Raw genomic sequence first — 20757 nt, forward strand, 5'->3', positions numbered from 1 at the left:
ATGGGGGAAAGGAAATATTGCCCATATTTTACAGATGATAACTAAAATCAGAGAGATTGACTACCCCTAGTGATTTAGCTGATGAATATACTGTCATGAATCATATTTCTGGAAGGTATGTCAAACAAAGTGTTAACTATATACAAGGTATTAAAGTACATATGGACATTAATAAGGAATTTTTAAAAAATCCAAATAAAACTGAAGAAATAAGAATAATCCCAAGCATTTCCTTTCTAATGTCTCTTTCATTAACCCATGACAACAAAGGTGAAGCCTGCTGGTGGACCATACATCCTGCCTCCAAACAGCGATCAGAGGGAGAAAAAGTGCGTGTTGGAGATGACCTCATCTTAGTTAGTATATCTTCCGAAAGATACTTAGTAAGTGCTACAGTAAGAATATGTAGATTGTGCTTGTCTTATAGAAATGATGTTCCAGAAAATGACAAGGAAATTAATAAAGCTAGTGCTCTACAGTTTGATTTGCAATTTTTTCTCTAAAGTATAGATTAAATAATACAATCTCAGTGTTTGATAAGATATAAATAGCTGTTAATATTGCTTGAGCATAAGAGCTAACACGGATATCATTACATAAACCAAAATTTCATAGGTCTGGAAGTAGTGACATTGGTATATAGGATAATGATATTGATATTACTGGTTCTTGCATAAATTTACTAATTGTATGAAAATGAAATAGTAATTATGGATTCATACAATAGAAGATCCTAACATAACTGTGGAATTGTATACTAGATCTGAGATTAACAGCCTTTTCATATATGAAATAAAACTGTATATCAGAATTAAAAAAAAATCTACCTGCATAAGGTTAAGGTTGAAAAACAAACTGGTCAATGAATCAATAATCATTTAAAAACAGATAATGAGTCTAAACTCATCTAATTGTGAAGGGAATAATCTTACATCATTACAATAGTAATCTAACTCCTCTTTTCTTTCTCAGGCCTTGAATTTCAGTGCTTTTTTAGTTTGTTTGTATCACAAGTACCATTTGTAATTTGTGAAATTCATTGTTAATTGTATTTTAAAGAAAAAGTTGGAAATATATCAAGATATAGTCCATCTATGATTTAAATAAGATATGATTAAGACTGAGAAAAGTGTAGATTTTAAAAAAATACATAAGCAAAAAAGTGTGTTTTTACCTATAGTCTATAAGTAACCTCTTTGGGGCTATTACAACCTACTTGGCCATATATATATTTTGGTAAACAAGATAATTTAGAGTAATTTTTTTTCATCACACCCATTTATTGGTGTTCTGTGTAAATCTTTTTGACTGTATCATCCCATCTTGCGTAGTATAGGGCAGAAAGAGAGCACACTACATCCTAAAATACAAGAGAATTATTGTGTTGTAATTCTGCCATCTTGGCTATTTGTTGGGGGTAGGTGGAAGGGATGGAAAGCAATGCATATAGATTGCTTACTATCTACTACGTCAGAAGTGAGCATAATCTTCCATATAAGAGGGTGGTCAATGCCAGATCTCTTTTGCCAAAGACTGCTTTCTATTTGCAGTGTAAAAAGTGAGTGTGGAGAATTAATAACTTTACCAGCAGTAATAAAGTATGTGACACACTTTCTCGGCTGAACAGTCTTGTCCCAAATCCAAGGAAGAACTACTGCATTGTTAGGGAGGCATTATGGTCCAGTAGGTGGAGCAATGGGCTGTAAATCAAGAGACCTGAGTTCTAGTTCTGCCTTTTTTTTTTTTTGCTGAGGTGTTGTGACACCTAGAGCAAGTCTCTTCCCTGCTCTGACCAGGGAATGCATGTGGTGGCGGGGCAGGGTCACTCTCTCCCTGCAGGTTTCAGAGTAACAGCCGTGTTAGTCTGTATTCGCAAAAAGAAAAGGAGTACTTGTGGCACCTTAGAGACTAACCAATTTATTTGAGCATGAGCTTTCGTGAGCTACAGCTCACTTCATCGGATGCATACCATGGAAACTGCAGCAGACTTTATATACACACAGAGATCATGAAACAATACCTCCTCCCACCCCACTGTCCTGCTGGTAATAGCTTATCTAAAGTGATCATCAAGTTGGGCCATTTCCAGCACAAAGGTTTTCCCACACTCCACCCCGCCGCACACAAACGCACTCTCCTGCTGGTAATAGCCCATCCAAAGTGACAACTCTCTACACAATGTGCATGATAATCAAGGTGGGCCATTTCCTGCACAAATCCAGGTTCTCTCACCCCCTCACCCCCCTCCAAAAAACACACACACAAACTCACTATCCTGCTGGTAATAGCTCATCCAAAGTGACCACTCTCCCTACAATGTTCATGATAATCAAGGTGGGCCATTTCCAGCACAAATCCAGGTTTTCTCACCCCCCCACCCCCATCCGCACACAAACTCACTCTCCTGCTGGTAATACCTGGACATGGCCCACCTTGATTACCATGCACGTTGTAGGGAGAGTGGTCAGTTTGGATGAGCTATTACCAGCAGGAGAGTGAGTTTGTGTGTGTATGGGGGTGGGGGTGAGAAAACCTGGATTTGTGCTGGAAATGGCCCATCTTGATTATCATGCACATTGTAGGGAGAGTGGTCACTTTGGATGAGCTATTACCAACAGGAGAGTGAGTTTGTGTGTGTGTTTTTTGGAGGGAGGTGAGGGGGTGAGAGAACCTGGATTTGTGCTGGAAATGGCCCAACTTGATGATCACTTTAGATAAGCTATTACCAGCAGGACAGTGGGGTGGGAGGAGGTATTGTTTCATGGTCTGTGTGTGTACATAATGTCTTCTGCAGTTTCCACAGTATGCATTCGATGAAGTGAGCTGTAGCTCACGAAAGCTCATGCTCAAATAAATTGGTTAGTCTCTAAGGTGCCACAAGTCCTCCCTTCTCTCCTTTGCTGCTTGGCTTGTACTGATCATGCTCAGTAACACTGCTGAAGCTGCTGCCCTCACTCCACGCCACCACCTCCCCCCACTATCGGCAGGCACGGGTCGCATCTCTTTTAAAGTGATTTGACGTACTGATTTAAAAACATTCCATAAAAGCAAAGTGTTGTTATAGTATCTGCACTGGGCTGTGACCACTTCCTTTCAGGGACAGTGTGACTCTGCCCAACCCAGTCAGTGTAGATCAAAATGATGTTCTCTTATAAATGTTGCTGGCCATTAGACTGGACCCATAACCAGTCTGTATTCCCTGTTGGGGCAACAGAGTTCTGTAAACATGTCTAAATGTTGCCAGGATGTACCACCATCTAATGTGTATTTTTAAAAACTGCTGCTTCACTGATGTGTGCCAAATATGTGTGGTTGATAGCAGAGCTCACCACTGCTAGCTTTCAAATATGCCAATCTTTTAACATTCAATTAACACTTTGTGTATTTCAAGTTAATAAGGATCTGGATAACAATGAATTGTTAGTCTTTTAAACATCCCTCAGAACAAACTCCATAGATATGAAAATGAAGTACAAGAGGAATGATGAAGATAAAATGAGAATTAGTAGCAATGAGGTCAGTGATGCTCAGGCTGAGTAATGTGTTAGAAAAGTACAGAAAGTTAATTTAAAAACTTGAAAACTGCAGTTATTTCAGTGCAGAGATGTTCAATACAGTGTAATAATTTCTACATCATAAGAGACACATAGTTACTGTACTGAGTATAATGCGGGTCTGCAACTGTATTATGCAAATCTAAGAAGTCTTGAGATTTGCTTCTCTTTCACATCCAAGATGACAATGACTTAAAATACAGGAAACTAATACTTTGATCTCTTTAGTAATGGAAGCTTCTTCCTGAAAATGTTTCTGCATTGCTGACTGACTGGGGGCAGGGAGAGGTTCCTTTCAAAAAAATATGTATCTTGATTTGGAAGATTTTCTAATACAGTGCAGCTGACCTCTGTCACCCTCCCAGGACAAAGGAACAGCTGCTTGTGAAATAGGAAAGGTACTCACTCTAAATCTTTATTTATGCCATAAAAGGGTCTTGAATACAAGAACCATTATGCAATCAGAGCCTGCAATCAGAGAGTGCAAGGGAATAACCAAAGTTGTTACAGGTGGGGTTTGAAGTGCAGCCTATTATTAAGCTTGCCCTACAGTTCTGATGATGAGACCCTCTTTTTACTTGCTTATGATTTGGCTAAACTTTAACAGTTTGGTCTGAAAATTTCAGCCCAAGTGATTCAGTCATTTGTGGAAATGCGGATGGAAGAATACATAGTTTTTCCCATGTATTCGGAGCAGGTTTTGAATAGCTTTTAGTAAATAAGTCCTGGAGCCACACACTGAATAATTAGAATAAAACAATTAAATTAAATAAATAAAATTGAATAGCTGCTGATTAAGTGAACACCATCCATCCTATGCACTGAACAAAGCAGGGTTTATATGAAAAATATAATATGTGATCATGTAATTAGACTGTATGTGTTGGATAAAGGTTGCACAGGCAACCTCATTTCTGGTATTTCCTAATTTTTGAGTGTTTGACCGTACAACCTTAATAGTGTTCCTTTTTAAGATAGGCTTTTTTATGTAATCATAATTAATTATGATAAAAATTTGGAAGGGATATTAAACTGTCAAACTATTAGAGATTAGGCTGATACCTAACATGGGGGACAGATTATCTCACATCTGCCTACTGAGGCATTCTTTCTCCTTCCTCTGAACATAAGAACGGGCATACTGGGTCAGACCAAAGGTCCATCTAGCCCAGTATCCTGTCTTCCAACCGTGGCCAATGCCAGATGCCCCAGAGTGAATGAACAGAACAGGTAATCATCAAGTGGTCATCCCCTGTTGCCCATTCCCAGCTTCTGGCAAACAGAGGCTAGGGACATCATCCCTGCCAATCCTGGCTAATAGCCATTGATGGACCCGTCTTCCATGAACTTATTTTTTGAACCCTGATATAGTCTTGGCCTTCACAACATCCTCTAGCAAGGAGTTCCACAGGTTGACTGTGAAAAGTGTGAAAAAATACTCACTTTTGTTTGTTTTAAACCTGCTGCCTATTAAAGCATCTGGAAATAGCCACTATCATGATGCAAGACTAGTTGGACCTTGGACCTTGTGTCTGATGTAGAGTGGCATTTCCTATATTTATATATTTCCTAGACTCAGGCTACAACCTCCCTCCCACCCACCTCTGACATTCCCTACTGTAGATGGGGGAGGCTGGAAAGGGGTAGTGTATATCTAGCAGTCCCAGCTCTACAACAGCTAAGGACTTACCATGGCCCCAGGGGTCCCTGGCTGGCTGTTTATGCTACCTTTCTGGCTGCTTTGCTCCATCAGATGGATGTAAAGGGACTGGGGTTTAGCAAAGTGTTCAATCCTACTAAAATTTCTTGGGTTTTGCCTAATTTTGGGTCAAAATCTGGAATTTTCAGCTCTTTTCCCAGAATGCAAGGGGCTGGTTCTTCCCCCCGCCCACACTCCCCCCCCCACCGCAAAACAAAACAAAACCAAAAAACCTCTACTCAGGTTTGCTCAAAAGGTTCAGAGATCTTTTGGTGATCCTGGGTTCCATTTCATTTTTGTATACAAACCTGTCAAGTTTTTAGCTGTGTTATGAAAACTTTACTCAGCTACAATATTAGGGATTTTACTTTCCCTCCCTGTTCCTCTCTTCCTTCTTGTAAGCAAATATAGTTTCTAAATGCTCTTTTGACAGCATCCACCGTTGTCAGTATCATGTATGTCCGCTGACTTGGACAAAACAAGTTGAATCAGAAGTGAAGTTATACGTGCCAAATTAGCAGGGTGGGTGCTGTTCAGTGATTTTTGTTTGTGAAGGCACTAAGCCGGTTTTCTCCCTTATGCTTTTTTTGAAGACTGCTTACTTTAAAATAATCTTAAAATCAAATGTTCTTCCCTCCCGCAGTATAAAGAACAGAAAGCATGAGGCTAACTAGCTGTAAATACAGTTATGTGAACTTTGATTCCATGCCTGGCATAAAAATGGCCATACCATGGTTATTTTACATCACATTCCCTTTGCCCGATCCCAGTCTCTATAAGGAGAACTAAGCAAAATTGTGAAGACATCCTTTCTATTCCATTGAATTCCCTCTCAGAGGCACAGCTTTTGTGAGGCAGGTCCTTTCAAGACATGATTTGGAACCTACTGGTATTGCTTGGTTGGCTGGCAAGGGTCAATACTCTGAGAAATAAAAAATGTCCCTCTCTCCCATGGCTGACAGGGTCAATACTCATTTAGAGCCATATTCTGGATGCTGCTGCAGAGTTGCATGGAGTTGGGGAGAAAGAGGGTACCTGGAGGGCAAGAGTCAGCTACTTGGTTCTCTAAGCCAGAGGTTCCACAACATTTTTTGCCAAGCCCTCCATCAGAGATGCGTGTCCCATGCATGCCCCCCTCTTTCTAAGGGGGGGACTCACCCTGTGCAGCTGCAGAAGTCTTTTGCTCCCTGTAGCAGTTGGGCAGTCTCAGTTGCTGGGACCCGGCTCCTTGCCTGTCTCGCTCCCCACCTGTGCAGCGGAAGCTAATGGGGCTGTGCTGAAGGGCTGGGGTCAGCAGGGGGCTCTCTCTTCCAGAGGATGAGTACTTCTGGGGTGTAGCTTTCAGCTCCCCACTCAGTGTCCCCACCAGCCTCCCAGCAGAGGAAGGTAACTGCAGTGGTGGGGGAGTAAGACGGTCAGGGAGCCTGGTCCAAGCAGCTAAGACTGACTGCATAGAGCCTCGCCAAACAGAGCTCCCTCTTGACTCTGGCTGTTCAGTGTGACCCTGTCAGGTCCTTATACCCCCTGGTAATCTCATTGTGCAACACCAGGGTTGCGTGCCCCCCTCCCAACCCCCCCGTTGCTCTAAGCAAAGAGAAGAAAAGGGCAAGGGTGATAGCCCCACTGGAGGGTCTAACGTGCTCCAAAGAAGCTGGAGCAAATCTGTGACCTCCATTTCCTACACTAGGTGATACGGAGCCTGCTTCAATGATGTTGCCATTGCTGGTGTCATGTAGAGTCCTGAAGCACCCTAGGAGGCATTGTTTGCAGGCAGAATATTTCCAGACACTGCTACTGGTGTGGTGCCCCCCTGAACCCTTTTCTCTCCTTCAGTGCAGCAGTGGCTTTAATAGCTGCAGTATAATCTTTAACATACACTTCTCAAGTTGCACCAGAAAGGAAGCCTTTTTTGCTACTTGGGAAGGGCTGAGAAATTTAAAGAGCACATAATTATCAGCTACCACTAGATGAGATATCAGCACTGACATGGCTTAGCTGTAAGGAAGCCTCCAGCAGGCTTTTTGTTTTCTTCTTATTTTGGTCTGTGCACACCAGCACATTCTTCAGTACAGAAACATTAAGTACATTTAAGTATTTAAGTATGTTTTTCCTTGAGTGAAGGAAATGTGTGGATTGAAATATATTGCCTGTTTCCAGAGTGCACTCTGTATTTCTCTCGTGTCAGCATTTGTGCATGCCTTGAGTGCTGAATTTAAAATAAAATGAGCTAGTCATTTGGAGCTATTGTTTTCTGGATGTAATTGTGATACTAGAGGCATGGCTTGAAGGTTCGTGCAGAGATTCCTTCTCATGTTTAAGCATTTCAGTAAATCAGAATGCACAAGATTCTGCAGTGAACACCAATGAACAGAGCTGTGATTGTGAGAGATTGTTTTCCTTTAGGCCAATATATATTATGTTAAATGAGGCTACAAATTATTGGAGAACCTGCTGTGCTAGAGGAGATTTCAGTTTTTCAGAAATCATAGATAGGCTGCAGAGTTTACATATATTTATAAAATATTGTGCTTTCCTTTGATTTAAACACTATGACTGACTAACAGCTGTTTTTGGGTCTGATTCCTTTCCTGTTGGAGGGGGTGCAGCTAGCAACTAAGGTTGCCTGATGCTGTCCATTACAAGACACTATTTTCAGTTGCTGCTTAGTTTGCCAAAGAATTTGGGCTGAAATTTTCCGTGATGGGTGTCTGCCTCAGTCGGATTTTTTTTTTTTTTTTTTTTTTTTTTAATTTCAGTGAAAATGGTCCAGCTGTTTCTCAGAATGAGATTAGGGCAAAAGTATGTAGTTTTGCCCATCTTGAAAAAGGTCCTACAGCTAGTTCACTGTAAGGATGTACCTTCTGCCATCTCTGCGAAAATCAGCCCAAATGTATCCAAATTATCAGCCCCTGAAAATGTTTTCACATATTCAGTAGAGACATCTTAAAGTCTGACTGATTCATTTTCCAAAGATTTGTCTGTACTGAGCATGCTCCATTCTGAAGCTGCAAGGGCTGAGCAGAACTTCACCTGCATTTGCTCCACCTGGCTCGTGGCAGCAGGGGCTGTGGTGCCAGGTGCAGGAACTGAGAGCTGGGAGACTCTCTCTCTTCCGCTGTCATTGTCTCCTTGATGGCTCTCAGGCAGCAAGGAGAAAACATCCCTCAGCGGAGTGATGAGGGAATTGCAATGTGGGAGACTGGGACAAAGGTGGACAGGAGAGTGGGACAAGAGGAGGGTGGGTGGTGTGGGGGGGCTGGGATGAAATGGTGTCGTTGGGGGTATTGGACCCTGGAGAGAAATAGGGAGGGTGGAGAAACTGGGACAAGGACAGCCTGGAGGACATGGGGCAGGAAAGGGACAGACTAGTGGAAGAGCATGGGTTTTCCTCAGAACCTGGAATAGAATTTAGGAATCCTAAGTTCAACATTCCTCTCCTGTCTGTCCATAACTGTAAAACCCACTGGCAAAATGTATGCCTCTTCTTCCTGTATTGGCAGTCCATACAGTGGTGACAACCTGCTACTGCTCTGTTACTTGTTATGTCAAGTGCCAGAGGCCTCTGCTCTGCATCTAAACCTTCTAACCCTGATGATCAGTGTGGGAGTCAGTATGGTTCCATAGGGTGGAATTTCTGAGGTTTTTTTTCAGTTTGCTTTTTTAAAAACAGCATGATATAATCTTTAATTACATGGTCACATTCTGTTTTTTTCACTGGACCATTCAGTGCACTCAGTGGATGGTGCTAACGGGGTGAGTCAAGTTGGATAGTTAATGAGGCTGTTGTCTGTAGGATCTGTGTTTCATTTGTTAAGAAGTTGAAAGGTGTGCAGTGAATGAGGCAGGGTACTGCAAGAAGATAAAAGAAGGTTTCATAGGTAAGGCAGTCGAATGCTTCCCAGGAGAACTGGATTCTCTCTCTGCCACACATTTCCTATGTGATACTGGGCAAGTCACTTAAATGAAATTTTTCACAGGTGGCCACTAAACATATGTTGCTAATTTTCTGGGTACCCAACTTGAGATACCTTTGGTCTGCAGAAGTTCTAAGTAATGACAGCTGCGAATGAAGTCAACGGGAGATGGGCGGTGAAATAAAATGCTATAAAATACTAGGTTCTCTGAAAAATCAGACCATATTCACGTGTTTGTACAGTGCTTACCACAGTGGGGTTCTGGTCCATGACTACGGCTCCTAGCAGTGGCAGACTAGCCAATGGGCCCACAGGGCCTGTGCTCAGGAGCCCCGGCCAATTGCGGGGGTCCCAGAAAAATGGGCATTGCGCTCCCAGCAGACAAGTGCCGGGGTGGGGCAAACCCCTATGCCCTAACAATGCTGCACTCCCTGGCAGCAGTGCTGGGTGGGTGGAGCGGGAGAAGTGGCAACCCGGTCCCGTGCAGAAGCGTGGGGTAGCAGGGGAAGCTGCGGGCCTGGGATTGGAGGAGCTCTGGCTCTGTGCTGCAGCTGCGGTCCCAGGGCCCTGGCAGTGGAGACAGAACTTCTCCGGTCTTGGGCTGCAGTAGGGCAGGGGGGAGAAAGGAGCAAATGGGGGACACGGTTGGAGGGGACAGAATGGGGTGGAACGGGGAGGGGCCGTTGGGGAAAGGGGCAGAATGATGTGCAGTTGTGGCAGGCTACAGGCGGAAGAGGTGGAATGGGGGGCAAGCCTGCAGGTGGAAGGTATGCTGAGGGCCCCTTCCCCCCCACTTGCTCTGGTCCAGGGCCCCACGAAACAGTAATCCACCTCTGACTCCTAGGCATTACGGTAATACAGATTAATAATAATGAATAGCCTCTGTGCTTCAGTCACCCATCTCTAAAATGGAAATAATTATTCCATCTTTCCTTGCAGGGGTGTTGGAAAGATAAATTTATTAATGTTGGTGAAGCATTCAGGTGATTCAGTGATGAGCAGTATAGAAAAGCCCATAAAGAAATTAATAATTCTGTATTCAGAGCAGGATTTGAATAGTGCACAGTATGCGACACATGGAGCCACACACTGAACAATGAAGAGAAAAGAAAATATAAAGTACCTGCTCATTCAGTGAGAACAAACCATCCTATGCACTGAATGAGGCAGGTGTCCTGTGGAAAAAGCATAACTAGGAGATAGCATTCTATTCACATTAATGCTTGTTACCTGATTCATCTCAATGAGCTGGGAGCTCAGTAGGCAGATTTGCAATGCTTGTATTATGTCATAGCAGTAAGATATGTACTCAGAGAGACCAGGCAGGAAACAGAAAGATGGGATGACATACCACCATTATGCTGTTGGTAGTTGACATTCTATTATTTTACAAAAAGAAAAGGAGTACTTGTGGCACCTTAGAGACTAACCAATTTATTTGAGCATGAGCTTTCGTGAGCTACAGCTCCCGGATGAAGTGAGCTGTAGCTCACGAAAGCTCATGCTCAAATAAATTGGTTAGTCTCTAAGGTGCCACAAGTACTCCTTTTCTTTTTGCGAATACAGACTAACACGGCTGTTACTCTGAAATCTATTATTTTAGTGATTACCTGTTGTAGACTGTCTCCCAGCAATCTGAATGTATGTCAGATATAATAAAAAAAAAATGAAGGCCCATGTTAAAGTCACTGGTGTCAAGAATCTGCCATTGCTCCTCAGGTCTGATCTAGGTAACTTAGTTTAGGATTTTCTAAAGCACTCATTACTTTGGTTACTGTTACAGTCCAATAATTTAAAATACACTTCTGATAACTGTCTAAATGTTACTGTATGTGAACAGTTGTTAATTTGGTAAAGTAAATAATAATAATTAAAAATCGAAGTTCTTATTTACCGGACAGTTCTCAGTAGCTTCTCTGTAGTCTTTACAGTACATCAGAAGTCCCCAAATACCTATTAATGGAACTGATTCTGACTATGTAGCGTGCCGGCTTTGTAGGATTATTGCAAGTGACATCTTTTAATAGTAGAATGTCTGAGACAACAAAAGATATCTTCACACTACTTAGAAAAACAGCAAAAACAGATAAGGCAACAGACTTAAAAGATAGCCATGTGATGGTTGCTGATTGGGCACATAAAGAACTGAAACTGAGAAGGAGGGTTATCAAGGATCTACAATCCATCTCTCTCACAAATCTTGGGAGACAGGCCAGTCCTTGCCTACAGACAGCCCCCCAACCTGAAGCAAATACTCACCAGCAACCACACACCATACAACAGAACCACTAACCTAGGAACCTATCCTTGCAACAAAGCCCGTTGCCAACTGTGTCCACATATCTATTCAGGGGACGCCATCACAGGGCCTAATCACATCAGCCACACTATCAGAGGCTTGTTCACCTGCGCATCTACCAATGTGATATATGCCATCATGTGCCAGCAATGCCCCTCTGCCATGTACATTGGTCAGACTGGACAGTCTCTATGTAAAAGAATAAATGGACACAAATCAGATGTCAAGAATATAACATTCATAAAACAGTCGGAGAACACTTCAGTCTCTCTGGTCACTTGATTACAGACCTAAAAGTCGCAATATTACAACAAAAAGACTTCAAAAACAGACTCCAATGAGAGACTGCTGAATTGGAATTAATTTGCAAACTGGATACAATTAACTTAGGCTTGAATAGAGACAGGGAGTGGATGGGTCATTGCACAAAGTAAAACTATTTCCGCATGTTTATTTTCTCCCCTCCCCCACCCCCCACTGTTCCTCAGACGTTTCTGTTAACTGCTGGAAATGGCCCACCTTGATTATCACTACAAAAGGTTTTCTCCCCCCTCCCTCCCTGCTCTCCTGCTGGTAATAGCTTATCTTAAGTGATCACTCTCCTTACAGTGTGTATGATAACACCCATTTTTTCATGTTCTCTGTGTATATAAATCTCCTCACTGTATTTTCCACTGAATGCATCCAATGAAGTAGCTCACGAAAGCTTATGCTCAAATAAATTGGTTAGTCTGTAAGGTGCCACAAGAACTCCTTTTCTTTTTGCGAATACAGACTAACACGGCTGCTACTCTGAAACCTGAGAAGGAGGGCAATGTATTAGGCACTCACTCCAAGATAGTAGAGAGTACATTAGCAAAGCAGATTACACATTAAAAAAAAAGGGAGACATATGTAGTGACAAAATTAAAAAGGCCAAGGCACAAAATGAGATTAAACTAGCTAGAGACATAAAGGATAACAAGAAAATATTCTACAAATACATAAGAAACAAAAGGAAGACCAAGGACAGCATATGCCTGTTACTCAATATGGGGGAGGGGGTGGGAACAATGACAGAAAATGTGGAAATGGCAGAAGTGCTAAAAGATTTCTTTGTTTTTGGATCTCACCAGAAAGGTTAGTAGAAACTGTTTTTTGTTCCAAAGCACCAAGAACCTTTATGTTCTGCAGAATCACTTATATGACTTCCTTTCTAATGCAAATAGAGACTTGTTATGGGTTTAGTCTAGTGCTGCCTCCGCTACTCCCTGGAAACAGTGACTAGGTATGTCATTATTCACTCAGTTGTTTCAGAGGGTATTTTCCTCCCTTTTCTGCCTACTTCTCCTCCACATAGATATTTTCTCCTCTATAATGGCTCAATATAACCTGGACCTTACTTGGATCAGGGAGAACCTGTATCTGCATCATACTTCTGGTGAACTTGGTGATTGGTGCAGCAGATATAGATTGGCATGGTGAATGCAGTTTAGACATACATTTAATTCATGAGATGTAAATCCTGACGCATATCTCCTCCCCCCATCCCCAAGTGCATTGAGAAGCACGGAGGATGAATAAACCAGTGCCAAATTTAGAAAATCTATAATCTGTTCCCAGATTGAAATGAATAGGCAACCACTGAGTCTAAACACTCAGAGGAGATGTTAGTAGTGGTGAAAGAGGCAATGAATTGGCACCAGACTTTCTGCTTCCCTCCGAGGAAGAAGTCATAAACAATCTCTATTCTAGTATAGCCAACCTATAAATGATAACAAGTGTAAATTCCAGTGATGTTGTATATTGAGTAGGGCTAAACCACCTTTCATTTTCAGGTGTCAGAAAATCATCAGATGGATTCATGGTCCAGGATACTGCTAAATAAAATTACAAGAGACTTTTGAATAACTTGAAAAATAATTTTGGGAATATCAAAGGGGAAGTGATATAAAATAGGGGCAGATTTCCATTTTGATAAGACTAATCTTTCCTACCCAGGATGTTTTCTCCTTGCTTTTAGTTAAGATCAGCTAACTTTATGGCAGACTTCGCCATTTCTGTGGTGTTTAGATGGATTATCTCTTTCTCTCTAATGTGGACTATGCCTGGGGCACTCGCACCTCTACCAATCTATCCTAGATTATTGTAATTCTCCCCTCATTGGATTTCTCTTGTATCTGCCATGTATGGGGTGTGGCTTCCCTGACCTGCTTGACCCTACATAAAAACCATAATGTTACAGGACAGGAGCAGATGCTTGTATGTTGTGAACTGAGGACCTAGATACATATTGCTGGGCTTCATATGTAGAGATAAAATTTAATGAATCAGGATTGGATTATATAACAATTTTGGATGGTTCAGAGGATTTATTTTTCATTTGTAGCTACTGTACATGTGTCCCTGTGATAGAATGTACTGAATATGTAAGCCTGGCCTGTGAAAGTCAAGGGAGACTATTCCTGTGTGTGAATACTGAATGAATGTTTCCATGTGATTTAATTAAAATCTGATAGGAATTTTTAAAATCTGTAATAAATATCTAATTTCTCTCCTTTGTGTAGCATCTGTCTTATGGCAATGGTAGCTTACATGTTGATGCAGCCTTTCAGCAAACACTCTGGAGTGTAGCCCCAATCAGTTCAGGAAGTGAAGTAGCCCAAGGTAAGATTGACTTGATTTTAGTTATTAGAGTCCCCCGGACTGTGAATTAAATAATCCCCCTCAAAAAATCTGCCAATGATTAGTGTACTGTAGCAATGGGGTTTCCCTTGCATGAACATTTGATCTCACAAATGGATATAAAAAAATATGTTCCAAAAACAAAGAATAAAAACTGTGCTGAAGTGTATAATAATGATTTTCTACACACTTATTTCTGAGGAATGAAAAAAATGAACTAAATGTTTTTATCCTAAAGTCACATTTATGTTGAAAATAAATGATAGAGTACTTTACAGTCCAAATTTAAAATTACTCTCTCATATCAATCTTAAGGTTGCAATATATATAGTGACCCCTATGTTTAGGTTACCAAACAATTTCTATATATGTGTGTAGCCCACACTAACACAGTGATGCTGTTTGTCCACCTCTAATAGTTAGAGCACATTTAGAGGATTATGAGTTTGCTACTGCTTCCAGCTAAGGGCCTTGTTCTTTAACTCAGGCAGCAGATGTTCATGCTTTTAAATCCAAAGGGCCTGGGTTCATTCCCTGCATCTGTCTTGAAGGACGAGCCTAGGACTTGCTGGGCAAGGAGAATGGGACTGCTTGTGTGAGGAGAATGGGACTGAGACGGGCCATGGATGAGGACGAGCCAGGAATGGGACAGGCTGTAGAATGGGTCTGTTATATTTAGGGTCTAGAAAGAATTTTTATTCAACTGTTGAAGTGAAATTTGGGCAAAGGATTCCTGAATTTCAACACCATGACACGTTAGTACATCTGTGGAAGGAGGCAGAGGAGAAAGAGGGATCCTTCTTACAAAATAATCTCTTGTGGCAGAAAACTCAATAATTTGTAATTCTGTAGAAAGTTAATTTTGTCATTTACTTTTATAAATACTGTACTGACAGTCCTTTTAGCAAACTCACAGACATACTTACTTTCCCAATCTACTGCAGGGTGTATTTTGTTTTTTAAAAAATAAACAGAACAAAATAACACCCACCAGTTTAAATTTTTTTAACTGACAGATTTTTCTGGAAGGTATTTCTGCTGGTTTTGTTCTGATTTGATTAACACTGTCATTAACACCAATTATCTTCATTTTCCTTGTTCTGTGAGGGTAACAGAGCCATTTTACACATTCAGAGCTTGAATAAAATGGTGTCTGCCTACAGTGAATTGTTAGGCAATTATCAGTGCATAGTCTAGCATGACTGAAAAGTAGTAGCAGATGAGGTGTTCATACCCACAGACAATCATGTGAAAATGATGCCAGTTTTGCATTTTTGTATCAGAGCATTTGATTGAAACTCAAGTCAATACAATTTTTCCTTTTTGTCCCTTTTATAGGTATAGGCATTTAACTACCTAATTTGACTTAATTTTTGGGAGCAGCATTTTCCCTTGCATAGGTGATCATCTGGGTAACGTCAGAAACAATTACTATTAGTAGTGAAGACTTTATTACAGCAAAGCCTGCAATCACTACTGTAATTAAGTCTATGTCCTTTGTGAAGGAAGGGTGATCTTGAAGTTAAAGCACTGATTTTGTGTATGACCCTGGACAAATCACCTTGGTCTCTGTGCCTTATTTTATCTATAATTAAAATATGGATAATTGTTATCCCAGAGTGCAAGGTGACATTCATTTAATTAGTGTCTATTAAATGCTTTGACATCGTTGAATGCAAACTGCAAAGTTATTGGTTCTAGGTATACGTAATTCCAGAGAACACCTGTTCTGGATCAAAATTTTCCATTCTCTTAAAAAAAAACTGTTATAACTTTAGCTCTTTGTTTTACATTAGTTTGTAGAAACAAGAAGACATTTGTGTCAGATTTTTGAAACATTTCAGTAACATAACAATGGCTTTTATTTAAGTAAAAATGTACATAAGTCCATTATGTGAAATAGGAATTTGTAGCCAACTTAAATGAATTTGTTACTTTGTAAAACTTGGTTGCACTATTTTTCACAAACCTGTGTTAAGGAATCAGCAAACGTAAGTTGCTTAGTGGAAGTGGGTCTTTAACTACAAGTCAAACAAGACTGTACTGTAAATTGCATGGGGGCAGTTTACAAAGAGTTTCTTTGGGCAGTGTTTTGCCTTTTGAAGATGGGCATACGTCTGAATACACATATCTGTATTAACCCCAATATCGATCCATATCACAAAATTAAAATGTGTCTGGTAATGACTCCGAAGGAATCATAATAAGCTATCATATCAAAATCCTTTACCTACAAATCAAAAGTTCACTTCTGAAAACTCCCCAAATAAATTTGTACTATCTCAAAATAAAAGAGAAGAAAGCCAAATGCTAATCCAATATTGAATCATAAATGTAGGCACTGAATTTGCTCAAGAGCATATAGGGTTGAAAGGGTTTTTTCTTAGTATATACTTAGATTTCAAATATTCATAAATGTGCTACTTTTAACATTTATATTTGAAATTCTGTACACTGTAATTGCTTTGCAATATGGCTAAAGTATCTATAGCAGTCACAGCCTTTCTTGTTATAAGATTATATAACTATTTCCTTTCTAGCATCCTATTTTCACATGTTCATAACTTTCTGAAATGAATACTTTTCAGGCTGAATTTTTTCCAGGCTTGTTTTGTACCCAAAGATAAATGCTTTTTCAAAAAGTTGAACAAAAGTATATCGAGAATAACTGTTTTTGAGTATGAGGAGGGTGGGACATTCTCCCCCGCTCCTACTTTCAAAAAACAAAACAAAAATCAATTTTTTTCCTGTTAAGGAAAACGCTCCCATCGCCTGCATCTACCTGTTCAGCTGTCTGTTGAATGAATGAATGAATGAATGAATGAAAAACCTGGGAGAAAAACAAATGGGTTATGAACATATGAGTGCATCAAATACATATGAAGAATGGTTCGCAAAGGGGCAAATTGAGTCCCCAGTGCCTAGGCTGAGGATCTTGGCAGGACATTGGGAAGACCTGTGCAAGAGGAGGCGAGGAATTCACATACCCCTGTCACATAGTGGCAGTAGAACCGCTCTGTGGAGGCTACTCCTGGAGCATGGCCATGCAAAGAGCTTGGCACTGCTGCGCTGGAGATGCAAGCACCCAGTCCTGCTCCCTCTCTCATGAAAGAGCGGGCACTAGTGCTGCACCCAGGGAGATAAAGGCAGGATTGGCTCCATAATGTGGCTAAATCTATTTCTATCCAAGGACAAAATATCTGATACAAAGATTTTATACCAGTAGGATGCCAATGGCAATTTTACTTTCCTTTTTGCTACTATAGTAAAACCAAGGCAATTAAGCCCTCAAATCATGTACAGATGCAGATCCTGATATAAATCCATACTAGCAAGGAGAAATTCATGGTTAGGCACTGAATTTATTACATTTTGGCAACACTAGTATAGCTTTTCAGGGTAATAAAATCTCATTGAATTGAATTGGAAATTGACTGAATCTCTGTCCTCTTAGCTCATCCTATTATAGGAAGGCATTGTGAGGCTATCATAACATTCAGTCAGTTTTTAGTACCACATGCACAAAGAAAATGGGGCTGAAGGAAAAGGTTCTAATTTCCTGATGTTCTTACTTTTACTTTTGAGATTTAAGTGAGTTCATTAGGGATTTATTACTACTGTCTTCAATTTCACATGTGCTGTGTACCATGCACACTTGTGTGTGCTTGCAGGTCCCAGATCTGTATATGCACCCATGGTATGGATATGGGGAACAATTGGAGACTGTTCTGAGGCCAGCCAGCAAGTGAGCTTTTAACATTGTTTGAACATGTTTTTTGTGGTTCAGCTCAGACCAATATCCATGACTTTCTCTTCTTCCTTTCATTCAAGGATATCTGATAGGAGGTGATGTGCTGAGGCTATTGCATGGTCACATGGATGAATGCCTGACTGTTCCTTCAGGGGAACATGGAGAAGAACAGCGAAGGTAGGACTTGAAGACTAAAACACATACAGGAGTAACAAGCTTTATTGAATTAATTTTGACTGTCACTGATATTGCAATATTTCAGCATGTTAGACTGATACAGCCATCGCTTATCCTAAGGAGAGATCCCATTGAGATTAACTCTTGGTATGAAACTTACAGCCTACTCTGGAGTTCCCTTTTTCAGTTTCATTAACCTTACTTCCTTTTCAGTTGCAAAAGAAATAAACTCTATTGGAAGTGGACTTAATCTAGGAACATCAAGCAGGTCAACTGAAATCAGAAGAAAACGGAAACAGATTTAATTTAAAAAGTTAGCAACTTTTAAATTAATGACTTGAGTAACCTTTTTGCTTGTGTCCTTAGCCAAAAACCAAATCTGGGAGCATAAATGCCAAGAAACCTTCACGCCCACTGTGCTAGCAACTGACCTGTTGCGATGGACAGAATGGCAGGATTAACTATGTTCTCTTCTTATGATTGATTTGATTCCTTAATGTCCACAAAGACCTGTAGGCAAACTTCATCAGTTTTTTCACTACTGATCCATTCTGTAGCATACACACTACCTCAGGAGGTGATATAGCAAGATCTTACAAGCTGGGGGGCATAGGTATTTCTTTGATGGGAGCCTCTGAAGGAAATCTAGAATGCAGCTGGAATTTGTAATGGTAGTTCAGTGTGTGAGTCTGTCTTTTGAATCATTACATTTCACCACTACCTCAGCATGGTGATAAGGAACAGTATTTGGGGAGTTGCTGTGTCTCAGATGAGTAGTCAGATGGATGACTCAAATGGGAGGTAAAATAAGAATTCTTTACTTTTGAGGTGTTATTGAACTATAAATTAATAGTATGGTCTGTCACTCCAAAATGTAGTTTTTATGTTGTATGAAAATGTGATTTTTCGCACTGATTTATCAGGACAGATTATTTCTTCAGTTGAATTAGCTGAATGATTATAGAAACTAGTACATGGAGGAGAAGATACTTGTATATAACTCCTGAAATATTTTAATAATTGTTTGATTTCTAAGCAGTCAAAGTAAATTGTTATCTCAAGACAGTAAATTACTTTGTTTGTAACCTACCAGTTTGTTTGTAGGGTAGCCATTTTGCTAGATATGCCCCAGAGCTCCCTGGATTATGTTTTGCTTCATTCTTGCTTATAGCATTGCAGATTTAAGGTTTTGCCTTGCATGTCTGCTTTTCTGGGTTCTCTCTCCTGCCTCTTAAACACAATAAATAAGTCAAAGATTTTTTTTAAAGAAAAGGGTGACTGAAGGTAGGCTTCTGAGCTCAGATTCAGGTGGCTAAATACTGGCTTGTGAGTCTAGTTTCAGGCACTATAGCAGGGCAGATAACTGGTTTTTTTTTGGTTTGCTGGCAAGTTTGAAAAGTTGGGAAAAAAAGTGAAGACGTAAAAAAAAAAAACGGTTTACATAATCTATTAATGCAAGCAGAGGCGTTATAGAGAGAAGCAGGCCAGGATAGGATATACACTTATACAGATGTGAAAAGCTGCTTAGATATAGGAAAATAGGAACAGCATATAATCAAAAGAATTATTTTTCTCTTAGTGTTTCAAAAATATTTCTCCCCATATTCCTTGTGATTCACTAATTTCCATATTAGGCTTGCTCATAAAACAAATCTTTTCCCTTCCAAGTTGTCTTCTAAGACAGCTAAAAGAAATTAGATAGCCCTTGCTGGGTAAAACTTTTTTTTTTTAGGCTAATGAAAAGAATTACAGTGGTCGCACTTAAGTCCGTTCCCCTCCAATATTACTAGTTCCAGTGGTATTCCCCATTTAAAGTTTTTGGAATATCTCTTGAACCCTAGAATGGTTTCAAAATGGAGACATTTTTTTGAAGTGTGACCATTGCATGTATTAGATTTAGATACTATATAATAGGCCCATATGGTGAAGCATTTATTGTTGCTTCCCCCCAGGAAGTGCTACTGTGAATAGACTGAGAAGTAGGGGGAGGATCTTGAATATTGCCCGTCCACCTTTTTGTGTAAATCCTGCAAAGCTTCCTTTAACTGCAGTGAGATAACACATAAGGGCTTGCAGCATCAAGTACTGATTTAATGAGCTTTAAATTAAACACAAATTAAAGAAGAAAATAGGGCTGTACCTTTACGATAGGGAATTATATTTCTTCTTAAACTTAATATACAACATAAAAAATCCCATACATTAAAAGAAGCTTAAGGGTGCAAAGTCCAGCATTCCGAAATTAGGAAACACAGTAACATGTCTCACATTTTTCTCCTCTTGACATATTCACAAACTTAGCTACTGCATAAAATCTTTTTTATATCTTATTGTGGACTAGTACTCCCCGCCCCCGGTCTCTGACAGGAGGATGCACTCATCTCTGGGAGATTTTTGTGGAGCCTAATTTCAGTTGTTAGAAATGTATGCATACTTTATATCTGACATGTGGCATTTGGCTACTGACAGGGCTACACCCAGAAAGGTCTGGGCAATTTTGGTGGGTGGTAAACTTGTAGGATTCACTATTTGCCTTGTAGAATTAATTATTTGCCCTGTCCTTATTTCTCATGCATTTAATCAACGTAGATCAGGGATACTGAGACTTCAGTGGTTCAAGAACCAAATTAGCAATCAGCATTACCCAAAAGAGCCACAGTAGTGTGAATTCATTCTCTGTCTCTCTCTCACACACACAT

General features: G+C 40.3%; 1 protein-coding gene across 1 annotated transcript in view; it reads left to right on the plus strand.

The window, feature by feature from the left end:
- The window catches only part of RYR2 (ryanodine receptor 2), a 717900-nt gene that overhangs the window by 261955 nt on the left and 435188 nt on the right, over positions 1-20757 (plus strand). The window contains exons 8-10 of the mRNA XM_084622892.1: positions 271-383; positions 14013-14112; positions 17962-18058. Coding sequence (XP_084479018.1) covers positions 271-383; positions 14013-14112; positions 17962-18058 — 310 coding nt within the window. The remainder of the gene's footprint in view (positions 1-270; positions 384-14012; positions 14113-17961; positions 18059-20757) is intronic.

The sequence above is a fragment of the Lepidochelys olivacea genome (genome assembly GCF_965140295.1).
Source record: "Lepidochelys olivacea isolate rLepOli2 genome assembly, chromosome: 3".
Taxonomy (NCBI): domain Eukaryota; kingdom Metazoa; phylum Chordata; order Testudines; family Cheloniidae; genus Lepidochelys; species Lepidochelys olivacea.